We start from the raw sequence: 15,596 nt of genomic DNA, 5'->3' as shown, positions 1-15,596 counted from the left end.
GACATGTCAGGAGAGCGAACACGTTAATTTTAAGCCAATCCTCAATCACCTGTGAGAAGTGACTAACTCGTAGTTACTATTTTAGCAATATTTCCACATGAGAAGAAGATCAGAGTCTAATATCACTGCTTCGTGTGCACCTGTTGATCCCACGTGTCACGGCTTAGTGTAACTTTCTCCTAACGTAAGCAATTGTAGGGATCAGAATAATCAGATTAAATGGAAGCTGGGAGAGGGAAGGGTTAACACCGCGCAGCGGTTCAGATTTCGAATTATATAACGTTAAAGTAGATTATATATTGATAACATTTATAATTACCCTTCAATTAATCATCATCTTCTATCACAGACATGTTCAGATGCCAAGACATGGGGGCCATAACCCACAATTTACCAGGAGATGATCTGGCCGCACCGCACCGGGTACGGTGAACTACTTTGGACTTCTTATGACCAGAGGTGACCAATTGGAAAACTTTCCTACTCGGCGTAGTCGGCGGGGAGATTTATCAAAAGTGGTGCAATGAAAAAGTGGAGTAGTTGCCCATGGCAACCAATCAGGTCACTGCTTTAATTTTCCAAAGGGGCCTTTGAAAAATGAAAGGTGGACTCTGATTGGTTTCTATGGGCAACTACTTCCCTTTACTTTAAACTAGTTTTGATAAATCTCCCCCGTTGACTTTAGGTTAGTGGACCCCAACCAGTAGCTCTCCAGTTGGCATGCTGGGAGTTGTAGTTTTGCAACAGCAGGAGTGTGACCAGGTTGCGGACCACTGTTCTAGGCTATGGCTACACAGCTGGCATTGTGATGTTGGGTGTAGTAGTTTCCCCTTACTCTCTATGGGAGCAAATGACACACTTGACTCTCAGACCAACTGTTGATTTTGGACGCTGTCTCTTTAGCCGGCAGTTGTCCGTCGCACTGATTAGTCATACTGAAAATAATTCACTTGTACACAAGATTCATTGTTTCCTCAAGTGAAGTCTGACCTCGTCTTAAGAAACACCATCGTTGTCAATAGAAAAAGATAGTGCCCCCCCCCTTAGCGTGCATAGACGGCTCAGTATGTTAACACTGTAGGGAACAGACCCATCTGAGAGGAACAATATAGTTGGACAGAAAAAAAAATACTCAGCCAAATCTGTAAATCCAACAAGAGCGCCCCTTAAAGTGATTGTCCAGTTTAGGAAACCCATTTCATCCACCCTATAAGGGAGCTAATAGAGGGGGGGTGGGGTCTTCTGCTCAGGATCCTCATCTCTTGGCCAGAGTGGAGAGCGGTTACAAAGAGCGTCTCTCTCTCTGGAGGACCTGTCCTGTCCTGCATTACACAGACAGCTCACCTATTTCAATGGGCACTGTGTAATGCCTAATATTCCCTGTTGTGGCGCTGCAGGGAAAATCAACACTTACTGCCTGGTTTCTCCATGGATTACAGCTGATCGCTGGGCATCCCAGCAGTAGGACACTTTGTGATCTACCCATTGTCAAGAGACCCTTCTAACAAGTAGATATTGTCCAAGGCGGTCAACCCCTTCAAGCTGGCCATACATATTAGATTGCTGGTGGCCGAATGATCGTTTGGGCCATCAACGATCTATTTTTTCCTGCCTCCACCTAAACATGCACACTTGTTTCGGCCGAGCGAGCAGGTTTATTTGATGGGGAGAGGGGACTTCGCAGCTGCAAGAACCCTCCTATAGGGGCACAGAATCGGGCATGGTGAAACCCAACATGCCTGATCTGTTTTACTTCTGACATCTGCCATTGGGGGCGGTCGGAAGGCACCCATTCATATTACACCTTTGACCAATCCAGCCAAGATAGGTAGGTTCCTCTGGCATATCTTGCGTATTGCCAGCTTAAGACAAACGGCTGCCATCCTCCGCACACGTCAGATTTCCAATGGGTGGTACGGAGAGAAATGGGATCAGGTACCAAAAATCTATGGGTAGATTTAAGCTTGCTATACCCATTATATCACAACTATCATCTCTGAAGCCGTGCACGTTGGCACAGTCAATATCTACAGGGGGTAGGAGAGTCTGCCAGGCACCTCCAGAGCCACTTATACTTTTTTGCATCATCGATATATCCTAATGCCCATATGATGGGGTGTGCAGTGGAAACCCTTATGTGTATGGGCAGTTTTCAGCTGCTGTATTACAGGCACTGGACCACAGATGACTGATGTGTGCCCATTCTGTATACAGCACGACAGAATATTTTGGCGCCATATGAATAACAAGTACTAAATAGAGCCTGATATTTAATAACAAAGCTGCGCCCGCAGACGATCGGATGTGTCAGTCACTTATAAATAGGCCAACAAAAGCATTAACAGCTGTACGTATCCATTATTATCAGTCAATAACCCCCTCCCGGGCACCCATGCCAAGCTCCCGTGGCGCCTACACATTACTGTAACGTGTTAATGACAAACTACACGCAGCACCCAGGTAATACTACGATTACATCCAATTATATATAATAAACAGGGGACTATAATAAAGACACTACAAAGCAAAGCAAAGCTGCAAATACCACGCACAGCGGCCGCTTACCTGTGGGTCCGGTACGTTGGAATGACTGTGCCCTGGCATACAGACCTGGGGTGCTCGTTTCTATGCCAGCCCAACAAGCTAAGTCCAGGGTAGGCAGTTCCCATGGAGCCATGGTGTGACTTGCCCTCTGATGCCAGGGAAGATGCCGAACTCCCCATCTGTATGTCCCGATGTGTTACAACTTATCCAGGGCTAGATCCGTCAAGCAGAGAGTGCCAGGGGGTGTTGGAGGGCATCAGAAAGAGACAGGGAGAGAGTGAGAGCGAACATAGGGAGGGCACAGCTGTCAGGGAGGGAGGGACAGACAAGTATGAAAGGGAGGGTGGGTGAAGGAGGGCACGAGGCTGAGGGGATCACCTTTATGAATGCAGGGCAGGAGGGAGGGAGGGAAGTGAGACGAGAATATACGGTAGTGAGGACGACGCCGGCTCTGGCGCTGCCAGGTGACAGTGTGACACGGACTTAAGGCATGTACTCCACATGTTATTACAGGGCGATGGACGGGCAAGACTTGGAACTTGTCTTTCGGCATTCACATGTAATTATAAGACTTGAAACATTATTACGTCACACGTGTAATCAAATAAAAACCTCTACACATAGAACTTCCTTGGCCACAGACGAACCCATAAAAAGGAGTCATTAAGCAACAATAAAATGTGCCCACACACGCCAGCAACCGCAGGGACTGGTTCTCGTCTCCGGGAATGTATATACTCGGAAGCAACACAGCGGCCATTTTTATCCTAACACCAAAGCTCCCAATGTTCAACACTTCCCATAGAGTTGTCCTATTGTGTGACATCTTTTAATATTCAGCAACCTCCGAGTTATCTTGGTTTAATCTATGCTGGAGATGACCACTAATGGCCACAATTACAGTGCCAGCAACGACATCCTGAATGACATGCCGCCTTGCATTTGTCAGTCAGTCTTTACTGCAATTGTGGCATTCTATTCATGGAAGCCCAGTATGAGCAGTGCCATTTCAGCACTCCTTTCAACTGAACTATATGTCCAAAGCTCCTATGTGCAAAGTGAACGACAGTCTTGTTGCACAAGCCAACCCCCCCAATCTTTATAGACAGGTGGAGCGGTCTGCGGTGAAGCTTTCTTGTCTGCATTAGGTCATTTACACAGATACTTATGTTAGGAATCAGGGTCCTTGTAACATCATGATTTCCTTGGAAACTCCTCAACAAGACATTTATGATGAACACCATATTCCAGCGCTCGGCTGCTTCCAACATTCCCATAGGCTTTAAATGAAGCGGCTGCGAGCACGCTCGACCGCCGCGCTATACAAAGTCCTCCTCAATGCGATTGAGCAACGAGAAGGAAAGGGCGTTCAGGACCCCCTGTTCTCACAATTGGTGGGGGCCACTAGCAATCAAAAAATGATCACCTATCCTGTGAAAAGGTGACAATTTATGATTACGGGAAAACCCTTTTAATCTAAAGGTTATTATATTGGTGACATTGCTCTTGCTACTTTTTGGGTATTTACTTCATGAACATCTGGCTTCCATTAGCCACCACTAGAGGGAGCTTTCAGCATACTGCTTATACATTGAACTCAAATAAAACAGTATGCCGTAAGCTCCCTCTAGTGGTGGCTGATGGCAGCCAACATTTTATCATTTAACTCTACAGAGGGAATTCATCAACATCTTTGGCGTAGAAAAGTCACAAAAGACCTAAAAGTCGCAATTTGTGTTAAAAATTGTGACTTTAGAGCAGTTTATGCCGCCCTAAACGCTTTTGGGGAAGGGGAGTGGCTTAACAAAAGGGGGCGGGACAACTGCAGCCCAACAAACTTTTTATAATTTATGCCAGAAAACCGGCGTTAATCATAGATTTCACTCAGTGGGGCGTAGCAAGGTAATGCCTGATGGGGGAGGGGGGGGGTCTTGATGGTGAGACGCTATTCTGAAGAATAGGAGTCACGGACCAGTCTAACGTGCGCGTGGCACTCTCCATTATAGTCTATGGGGAGTGATGGGAAAGTCTTATGTAGATGTATTAAAGTACGCAAAACATCCCACGGCTTGTCATTAATAAACGCCAGTCACCGCAGATCTAAGAGCGTATATATACTAGGGGAACGCCCCTTTAAAGCTTGCAGTTATATCATCGTATATCTATGAATCATGTCCTCATATCTGTCATCAGAAGTGCGACCTACTCGATGACCATAAAGCGTTAAAGTGGACATCCAGTTGTGGCCCTAAGCTATGACCAGTGACTCCAGCTTAGCTGCATTGTCTACTAAGAGTCCGAGGCAGTCTAAACTCCACGTAAAGCCTCACCAGAGACTAAGGCTGCTGCTGTTTCTCCCCCATGCTTTACACTGCAGCCACAATTGTTCAGATTGGCTGTTTATAAACACAATCCTGGCACAAGCTCATCAGGAAATCACTAAATAGGGACCCAATTTATATTTCAGCAGATACATAATCATTATAGACTGGAACTGCTTGCATTACAGTCTCCTAAAGGTTCAGAGGTGCCATAGCTGCTTATGCCATCTGGGGACGTATCTAGAGGAGAGCCCTGCTGACATCATATGCCCCAAGGAGAGTGGCTTGAAGATAGTTTCGTTTTAAAAGTTTAGTAGTCGTTATATTCCGGCAAGGATACACAATATGTACAGGTTGGCACCAGGTCTGCAAACCCACAAATTAAAAGCACCCGTCCTGCAGAGTGGGCACTGACTGTGGGAATGCCCAGGGCAGACCTTCTACAAATATAAAACTAAAACAGCGTCACACGATTATGTCAACTGCCATGTAGAGGGGAATGCCAACATAAGCACGATTAGAATAGAGAGCTTGGCATTACCCCCTGACAGAAGTATGACAGGAGCTGGCATAGCTGGAGATGTTACTGCCCTCTGTGTAATGACGCTGCAAGTTTTGGGTCTGCAGCCGACGTGTCTCTTACATACAGATGTCCGAGAACAAATTAATGCAGAGCAATAAAAAAAATAAAAAAATAAAATAAATATTGACCAAAAAACACCAGCCGACACAGAGTATAATCTTAAAATGTGTATGGGGTCCACACTTATAGAAGGACATACATTCATTTAAAGGGCAAGTTTTTTATTTATGGCATCAGGCAGCCGGCACAATCATCTGTACAGGGGTCAATACACCCAGAAAGCTTCATGAATGCTGGAAATGTCATGTAATGTGGATCAGTAAGACGACAACTCACAGAATTGACCCCTCGCTGCACTCCTTACAATTACCAGGCACAGATGTCTTCCTAAACTTACGGGACCCTCAGAACACAGGGACCCAGCTAGTTCAGCAGCGACGGCAGATGTGCGACTCCATTCACTGCCAAAATCAGTTTCCTAGGGAATCTGGATTACCAGACACATATGTACGGGATCGATCTACTGCACTATACTCTGTGCCAACTCCCAGGTGTGCTACCCTGCCGTGGCATTCCTAGCGTCTGGCACGTGCCCCGGGTCTCTTATGATAGCAATCACCACACTCAATTATATCTCCCCCTCTGCCAGTGTCCCAGTCTACGACACTCCTGCTACGAAGTTATCCCTATTCCCGAACGTCAAATCTGCCTACACATGCAGCAGAAAGGAGGACGACGTGTCACTGTACAACTTATCAGATATTTTAGGTAAGATTGGTGTTAAAAAAAACAAAAAAAAACAAAGAAAAATAAATGGAATAGCTAAATTGGTTGCTACATGGAAACAGTCAACGAGTTGCTGTTGACAGATCTTCAATCCTTACTATGAGCAAGGTCATACGTTGCGGTCGCAGTTCAGACAAAATAGAGTGTCATCCGAAAACCCGGAGATCGAGCATCCCAAAAGCTGCTGATATGATAGACTGAATATTCATGAGTTGCCAGTAGCAGCTAGACTGCTTGCTGATGGTTTCCGTCAACAAGGGTAGGAACAGTAGAATTCTCAACTTCAAATATTGTTATAATTCCTATTAGGAATTATACTATACCTTACAATGCACACCCTCTCTTGGCTGCTGCAGAACCTCTTCATAAGGGGAGCTCTTTCATAATTGGTCCATTTATATTAGTCTTGTTATGTAGCTTCTGGGGTGGTTTTTATGCAGTTTATCAGCAGTTTTGGGCTGTCCGATAATCCAGACTATCTGATAATCCGACTTTTATCAGGTTCCATCAAAGCCCAAGTAATGTTATTTAGATTCCTTTACTCTGGAATCCGATAAACCAGAAAGTCAGACTGTTTCATAATTTACAATCCGGCACTAATTAGGTCCCATTGATGCCAAATAACAGGAATTTTATTGTACTGTACACCTAACGCTACATACGGCCTAGAAGCCAAGGATAGTAAAAGGTGTGGGCGTGAGAAAAATGATTTGCTCAGACTATCAGGTGTCAGGAAGTTTACAGGTAATAAAAACCTGCACGGTTTTTCCCTTCTTGCCATAAACGTCTCTATTCAAGAAACTGGATAACAATTATATCTGCTTCTAGGAAAGCTGGGTGACCACCGATGAGAGGTCTCAGCCTTCCTAGAGTCCACAAAACAAAAGGAACACTCCATGCAAAACTGATACTCCGTTCCAGAGCAGGGCCTGAGGGGGCGGAGCATGACACAGGGATTATCTCTTTGGTATTTAAGAATTCCTGTGTCATGCTCCGCCCCCTTAGGCCCTATGCTGGGCAGAACACACTGTATTAGCTTTGCCTGGACTATTCCTTTAACTCGTTTGTAAACCGCACGGAGATGACACACCCAAGATGTCTGGGGCATTAGCTGAAATGAGATGGAAAAGTGAGAGGGAATCCCGGCGTACAGCACCCTATGACCCTACAAGTCTACAGTTATCAGCAACTGCTATCTAGAAATAGCCACACCAGACTTTAGATGGTATCTGTGCCTTTAAATAGCAGTTTTACTGTAAAGAACAAGAGAAACAAGGGAGAGTCAAGCAATAAATATCTTGTCACCCGGACAGGCGCTCTTCAGATTATGGTATCCGTACGATGCCCTATAAAAGCTAGAAAAAGGAAAAAAAATTCAGCAAAAACTTGTGTGTTTTTGTCAAATTTTTCCACAATTGCTTTTACCCGTCATATACAACCCCACCCGCACTCAACGCCTTTTAACAGTAGATTTTACTAGCGCCGACAATACGGCATGTCAATCGGCGCTCATTTGATCCATTTAGACGCAGCAATGATTGGAACGTATGTGGACGAACGATCGTCAATATGATTTTTCGACCTTTTTGCATCCTGTCGGCTGATCGCAGCCCTATTTACAAAGGGCAATGATCGCCTGCTCGTTCGCTCAATCATTGGCCTGTGTAAAAGGGCCTTTCACAAAATCCCTTCAAGTGGGTAGGTCACTGCCTCGCACAAGAGAAATGTTTCCTTCTCCTGAAACACTCTGTGCTGCTGAAATACCCTATTCATTCTACAATCTGTATATCTCGAGAGTGAATTATTTCAAGTGGTTTGCCCAAAAGCAGGATCCGTTATAGTGGGTCCTTGTTGGAAACCTCTGATCTGAACGTCAGGAGACTTACTGAAGTTTTATAGTCTTTTTTCAAGCTCAATGCTTAGTTTACGAGCCGCTCTGATATTACGTGACATGTCCATGCGTGATTTCCCAGGATTTAATTTAATGTCCCCCGCAGGAAGTTGGAGCAGACCGAACAAAAATGAGTGGTCAGGAGGACGGGCCTTCGGCTTGGAAACTGTCACTATGGAGATCAGGACACATCCAAGTGGTGAACAGAAGGATACAGCAACAAACACTCCCTCTTGACCACAGGCAAAAGGTTTTGGGCATCTGTGTGTCCTCCTCTCCCTCTTCAGACCATGGCGCCCACATTTTAGATGCGGAGACAGCATCATTCCTTGAAGAAACCTTGTGACCAAAACACATCCACGTTTTTTTTTAGAAGGCTCCTTAGACTAGGCCCCATTTATCAAGACCTGTTGGGCCTTGTTGCCCATAGCAACCAATCACAGTGCAGCTTTCATTTTTCCAGAGTAGTTTAAGAAATGAAAGCTGTGTTCCGATTGGTTGCTATGGGCAACATGACCAGTTTTTCTATTAGAGAGTTGATAAATAAGGCCTATACTTTGTCTACATCCAACAATCGGGGCGGCCTTACACCTCATAAATCAGTCAAGACCTCGGACTGTTTCCTGACTCCCGCTTTCCACGCTCTGCAGCTCTTGTTCTTTTCCTGTTTGGGCTTTTTGCTTGCGTTATCATTATTTACTACCTCATTTTTACACTGGGGGATGTGCTGAAGTACGGGACATTGTGAGGACACGAGGAAGGGCAAAGCCACAAAGAGATTTGAATTAGTGGATCTCCCGCAAATCTATCAATGTAAATGTTATTCAGCTAAATAGGAATTTTGCTTGACGGGGTTAATTTAGTATCTTAAAGGAAATACACAAATTCGTAAAAAAATTTAAGCAATTTATATCTCGTCTCTTGTCACATTTAAAGAGGCTCTGTCACCAGATTTTGCAACCCCTATCTGCTATTGCAGCAGATCGGCGCTGCAATGTAGATTACAGTAACGTTTTTATTTTTAAAAAACGAGCATTTTTGGCCAAGTTATGACCATTTTTGTATTTATGCAAATGAGGCTTGCAAAAGTCCAAGTGGGCGTGTTTAAAGTAAAAGTCCAAGTGGGCGTGTATTATGTGTGTGCATCGGGGCGTTTTTACTACTTTTACTAGCTGGGCGTTCTGACGAGAAGTATCATCCACTTCTCTTCAGAACGCCCAGCTTCTGGCAGATCACGCTGTGACGTCACTCACAGGTCCTGCATCGTGTCGGACGAGCGAGGACACATCGGCACCAGAGGCTACAGTTGATTCTGCAGCAGCATCAGCGTTTGCAGGTAAGTAGCTACATTGACTTACCTGCAAACGCTGATGCTGCTGCAGAATCATCTGTAGCCTCTGGTGCCGATGTGTCCTCGCTCGTCCGACACGATGCAGGACCTGTGAGTGATGTCTGCACTGTCAGAAGCTGGGCGTTGTGAAGAGAAGTGGATGTTACTTCTCATCAGAACGCCCAGCTAGTAAAAGTAGTAAACACGCCCCGATGTACGCACATAATACACGCCCAGTTGGACTTTTACTTTAAACACGCCCACTTGGACTTTTGCAAGCCTCATTTGCATAAATAAAAAAATGGTCATAACTTGGCCAAAAATGCTCGTTTTTTAAAAATAAAAACGTTAGTGTAATCTACATTGCAGCGCCGATCTGCTGCAATAGCAGATAGGGGCTGCAAAATCTGGTGACAGAGCCTCTTTAAAACTGAGAAATACATAAAGTTTTCTTCTATATCTAACTCAGTAGATCGGCCATTTTCCTCCTTCTCACAATCCTATACATGCTGTATTGTGTCTGGCGGCAGGAGGAGTCCCTCCCACGTTACTCTGTCTGCAATAGGAGACCAGGAACGTTAAGCCACACCCATTGGTTAAACACCGCCCACTCAGAAGTCGGCAGTCCCTATTTTGACAGCGACGCGTAAAATAAAGGCTCGTGGGAAAAGAACATCGTAATTCCAATTGAAAGCAATGGGCAGATGTTTGTAGGCGTATTAGGGGCATTTTTTCAGGCGTAATTCGAGGTGTAAAACGTCCAAATTACGTCTGAAAACACTCTGTGTGAACATACCCTTAGGGTATGTGCACACAACCTGTTTTCTGACGTTTTTCAGGCCGTAAACGTCCTGAAAAACGTCTGAAAAATCGGAAGCAGAACGCCTCCAAACAACTGCCCATTGATTTCAATGGGAAATACGGCGTTCTGTTGGGGCGTTTTTTTACGCCTCATTTTCGAAAAACGGCTCGTAAAAAGACGCCCGCTAAAAATAAGTGCATGTCACTTCTTGAGCCGTTTTTTATTGACTATAAAAAAAACAAAACAGATCCGTAAAAAACGCCACGAAAAAACGCAAGTTGCTTAAAAAAAAAACGTCTGAAACGTCTTGAAAACAGCTCCGTATTTTCAGAAAATTTTAGCTAAACGTGTGCACATGACTTCAACGCTATTTTGGTCCATTTTCCTCAGGACTTTCTACTTTTGGGCTGATTTCCCATGTAGCAAAAACGCTGCAGAAATTCTGCAGCCTTTACAGTAGCAGCAAAGTGAACGAGATTCAGAAAATCATATGCCCAAACTGCGGGCAAAAACAAAACGCAGAAAAGTCGTGTGGAAAGTGTTCTACGGTGCAACTGTGCTGCGGGTTCTGTGCGGAGCTGCTGCGTGTTTGTCCCATAGACAATGGGCAGCATAAATTTGTTGCGGTTTTTACAGCATTTACGCAGCGGTAACGCAGTAAAAACAGCTGGAAATCCGCAGGTGCACATATTTTGCTATAATCAATGCTTGACACTAATTCTGCTAGTAAAACCGCGGAGAAGAAAAACGCAGCGTTTCTGCAGGAATATGCGCAGCAAAAACTCACTTCCTAGCGTTTTTTTTTGCAATTCTGCTGTCGATTTTCTTTTTGCAGAAAATCTGCAGCGGATCCTGTGTGTGGGAACATACCCTTAGGCCCTTGAGGAATTTTGAGACAGATTTTGACCTGCCTGCACGCTCTTGCCGCGGTTTTCGCAGCGTCTTTTCAACCGCGGCCATTGAGGGCCACGGGCAAAAAAAGCAGCCGAGACAGCTTTCAATGCCTCCCATTGATTTCAATGGGAGGTCAGAGGCGGAACTTGCAGCAAGAAAGAACATGCTGCTTTTTTTCCCCCGCGAGCGACTAAAAGCCACCGCACGAAAAAAAAAAAAAGAACATTGCCGTCCCCCATTGAAATGAATGGGAGGCGGTTTCAGCCGTGTGAACTGGCCCTTAGGGTATGTTCCCACAGGTTGGATACGCAGCGTAAAACTACGCAGCGTATCCGACCTAGAACCCACAGGGAATGCCGGCTGAAACACTGCACCAAATTGTGGTGCCGATTTCTGTCCGGAATCGCCACTGCGAAAAAAACCAAAAAAGACAATATTTACCTCACAGATGTTGCCATAGAGACACGTCCTTCAGTTCTCATTTTTTATATTTTCAATTTGTCGCGGGTTTTACCTTCAGACTGAATTTAATTGGGAAAAACCGCAACAATTCAGTAGCATAAATTGACATGCTGCGGAATAAAACTTCGTACCGCAGGTCCATTTCCGAGCGATTTTTCCGCTCAGTATTTTCCGCAGCGTGTGGATGAGATCTGTTCACATCTCATCCACTTTGCTGCTACTGTATTATGCTGCAGATTTTCTTGAACGAATGCTGTTGCGGAAAATCCGCAGTATTTATGCTACGCGTGAACTCGGAATAAAGATGTTTTTACTATTTTTTTTAATACTAGTAGCCTCATTTACGCTTCTTCCGCAGACACGTCCTGAGGACTCACAGATCATATGTCAGCTGAGTCCACGAGTGACTCGTTATTTTATAGAAGACAGATAATATGTAGAGTACATTTCCTGTTCGTATAGCAGAGCTCTATATGTTTAAATCCTCACAAAACGAATTCCCTATATCCCATTTTCCACTATGTTACACTCACGGGGTCCAGGAAGCGGAGATATGGGGAGTTGTTTGGCAGGACCCCCACACTGGAGAACTGACGGTCACTGGTCGGAAAACCCCCGCTGACCACCAGTTCTCCGATGACTTTGCTAAACAACTCCCCACATCCCAACTTCTAGATTTGAAGGTCCAACGTTAACAGGCCTAGGACAACCCTGACCAAATGCCCAACAAGGTACCCCTCTCTTAACAAGAGCTGCTTCAAAGAGTGACCCCCCCCCCCCCGCTCTGGAAGACTGGCACGACTATATATTACATGGTCACCTATTAATTTCAATGGACACCATGTAATACTACGTTTCCCCTATAGTGGCCGCTGTAGAGCATACGAGCAGTCAGTGCCAACTTCTACGAGCAAGCCAGCTGTTTGGTGGGGGCATCGGAGGCTGGACCCGAAGATCGTCACTGTGGGTCTGATATTAAAGCCCTTTAATAAAAATGCCCCGTTGTCCGCCAGGATAGATAGATAAGAATACCGCTCCTATAGATTGACCGTAAAGACCAAGATACTGACTCAAGCCCAGAAAAGGAGCAACACAATGACGAAAACTCCAAGAGTGCCGACAGAGAACGCACATGGTCGAAGATGAAAGACACCCACTGACGGCCTGTAGCGAGCTGATAACCCCTTCATATCCGCCGGTAACAGAATATTATCTATACAAAAACTTTCACGATGAGGAGACAGAGCAAGAAGCACATGGTCAGAGGCACTTACGACGTAGTTGACCTACTGAAACCCTTGGTACCACATGACATTTTTAAATCTTAAATCGTGGGGCAAAAAGGCAACAAAATGATAACAATTAAGCAGAATTACATCTTGTAGAACTTTCAAGAAGACAGAAGTGTTGGCTGGAACGTGCACCAGGGCTTGAAGGCGTTGTATTGGATTAGAGGGGTCTTTTCCAGAAATAGCGCCACTCTTGACCATAGGATATGTCTGGTATTACAACTTAAATGGGGCCGAGCTGCAATACCAGGCACAACCTATGGACAAGAGTGGCGCTGTTTCTGGAAAAGACCCCTCTAATCTCATAGTAAAATAATGAATTAAGCGTTTTTCACAATGCTGGGAGATGGTGACATCTCCTCTGAGAAACGCAGCAAGTCAGTCCACTATCCTCAAGAGGGACAAAAAATACGCACCGCAGGTCAATTTTTGCAAGGAAATTTTACGCAGCGCGTGGAAGAGATTTATTAGATGTCACCCATATTTTCCGTCCGCAATTCTGCTACGTGTGGACAAGCCCTAAAGCAGAGCCTGTTTTTTAATTCTGGACAACTCTGAAGAATTTGGTGTGGATTAGGTAAACATGGGGAGGATTAAGGGTTTGGTATAATGGATTTTCTTAGCACCCTAGAATAAGGCGGACGGCCAAGGTCTGGGGCACACAAACACCTCTGCGGACGGCCAAGGTCTGGGGCGCACACACCTCTGCGGACGGCCAAGGTCTGGGGCGCACACACCTCTGCGGACGGCTAAGGTCTGGGGCACACACACACCTCTGCGGACGGCTAAGGTCTGGGGCACACACCTCTGCGGACGGCTAAGGTCTGGGACACACACACCTCTGCGGACGGCTAAGGTCTGGGGCACACACACCTCTGCGGACGGCTAAGGTCTGGGGTACACACCTCTGCGGACGGCTAAGGTCTTGGGGCACACACCTCTGCGGACGGCTAAGGTCTGGGGCACACACCTCTGCGGACGGCTAAGGTCTGGGGCACACACCTTTGCGGACGGCTAAGGTCTGGGGCACACACCTCTGCGGACGGCTAAGGTCTGGGGCACACACCTCTGCGGACGGCTAAGGTCTGGGGCACACACCTCTGCGGACGGCTAAGGTCTTGGGGCACACACCTCTGCGGACGGCTAAGGTCTGGGGCGCACACACCTCTGCGGACGGCTAAGGTCTTGGGGCACACACACCTCTGCGTACGGCTAAGGTCTGGGGCGCACACACCTCTGCTGACGGCTAAGGTCTTGGGGCACACACCTCTGCTGACGGCTAAGGTCTGGGGCACACACCTCTGCGGACGGCTAAGGTCTGGGGCGCACACACCTCTGCTGACGGCTAAGGTCTTGGGGCACACACCTCTGCTGACGGCTAAGGTCTGGGGCACACACCTCTGCGGACGGCTAAGGTCTGGGGCACACACACCTCTGCGGACGGCTAAGGTCTGGGGCACACACACCTCTGCGGACGGCTAAGGTCTGGGGCACACACACCTCTGCGGACGGCTAAGGTCTGGGGCACACACACCTCTGCGGACGGCTAAGGTCTGGGGCACACACACCTCTGCGGACGGCTAAGGTCTGGGGCACACACACCTCTGCGGACGGCTAAGGTCTGGGGCACACACACCTCTGCGGACGGCTAAGGTCTGGGGCACACACACCTCTGCGGACGGCTAAGGTCTGGGGCACACACACCTCTGCGGACGGCTAAGGTCTGGGGCACACACACCTGCGGACGGCTAAGGTCTGGGGCACACACACCTCTGCGGACGGCTAAGGTCTGGGGCACACACACCTCTGCGGACGGCTAAGGTCTGGGGCACACACCTCTGCGGACGGCTAAGGTCTGGGGCACACACCTCTGCGGACGGCTAAGGTCTGGGGCACACACACCTCTGCGGACGGCTAAGGTCTGGGGCACACACCTCTGCGGACGGCTAAGGTCTGGGGCACACACCTCTGCGGACGGCTAAGGTCTGGGGCACACACCTCGGTTTTGACACTTTTGCCTTCCTTTTGGATCTGATCCGAGTTTCGGCAAAGATTTTAATGGCTCTCTGAACTTTACCCATACAGGGGTCCATAAAATGTCAGGGCAAGTCACACAGCAGGTCAGTATATATACACAATATAGAAACCATTCATAGGAGCAAGGGACGCAGCATAGGACATGGTAATGAAAACAGGGTAAATTGATTGGGGTGAAGGGTGAGGAAGAAGTGAGGGTATCCTATATATAGGGGGGTGATGTGGAACCTGCATTCAGGGAGTAGAAGATCACGGGCGTCTTGCATTCAGGGGGTGGGAGGTCATGGGGCGTCTTGCATTCAGGGGGTGGGAGGTCATGGGGTGTCTTGCATTCAGGGGGTGGGAGGTCATGGGGTGTCTTGCATTCAGGGGGTGGGGGGTCATGGGGTGTCTTGCATTCAGGGGGTGGGGGTGATAGGGATACTCCATACAAGGGTTATGCTACGAGAAGGTGAAGTCAGAGTCATCATTATAACCCGCAGGTGAGATCCACCTGACAGCCGCACAGATAACGACCGATCTATCAGTAATGTGATTTCATCCACATTATATGCCACCTACCTTGGGGACTGCCAGGACCGGTCCGATCGCCGCCGGTTCCTTCTCCCCCGGTTTCCTTCCTCTCCTCTATTTCCGGGTCTCCGCAGCTCAGCAGCT

The 15,596-nt window shown here is 47.0% G+C and overlaps 1 protein-coding gene across 2 annotated transcripts in view; it reads right to left on the bottom strand.

Annotated features, from left to right (window-relative positions):
* Window positions 1-15,596, bottom strand: part of CAPN15 (calpain 15) — a 40,275-nt gene extending 24,679 nt beyond the window's left edge. Inside the window, exon 1 of one of the 2 annotated variants that reach the window (XM_075830487.1) lies at window positions 15,501-15,596. Coding sequence is in view for 1 of the 2 variants with exons in the window: in XM_075830486.1 (XP_075686601.1) it covers window positions 2,566-2,723 (158 nt within the window). In the remaining variant the exon portion in view is untranslated. Of the gene's footprint in view, window positions 1-2,565; window positions 2,724-15,500 lie in introns of those variants that run through there. The other variant, XM_075830486.1, reaches the window with a different exon arrangement.

The sequence above is a fragment of the Rhinoderma darwinii genome, chromosome 6 (genome assembly GCF_050947455.1).
Source record: "Rhinoderma darwinii isolate aRhiDar2 chromosome 6, aRhiDar2.hap1, whole genome shotgun sequence".
NCBI classification, from domain to species: Eukaryota; Metazoa; Chordata; class Amphibia; order Anura; family Rhinodermatidae; genus Rhinoderma; species Rhinoderma darwinii.
This window is presented reverse-complemented; position numbering and strand designations above follow the sequence as displayed.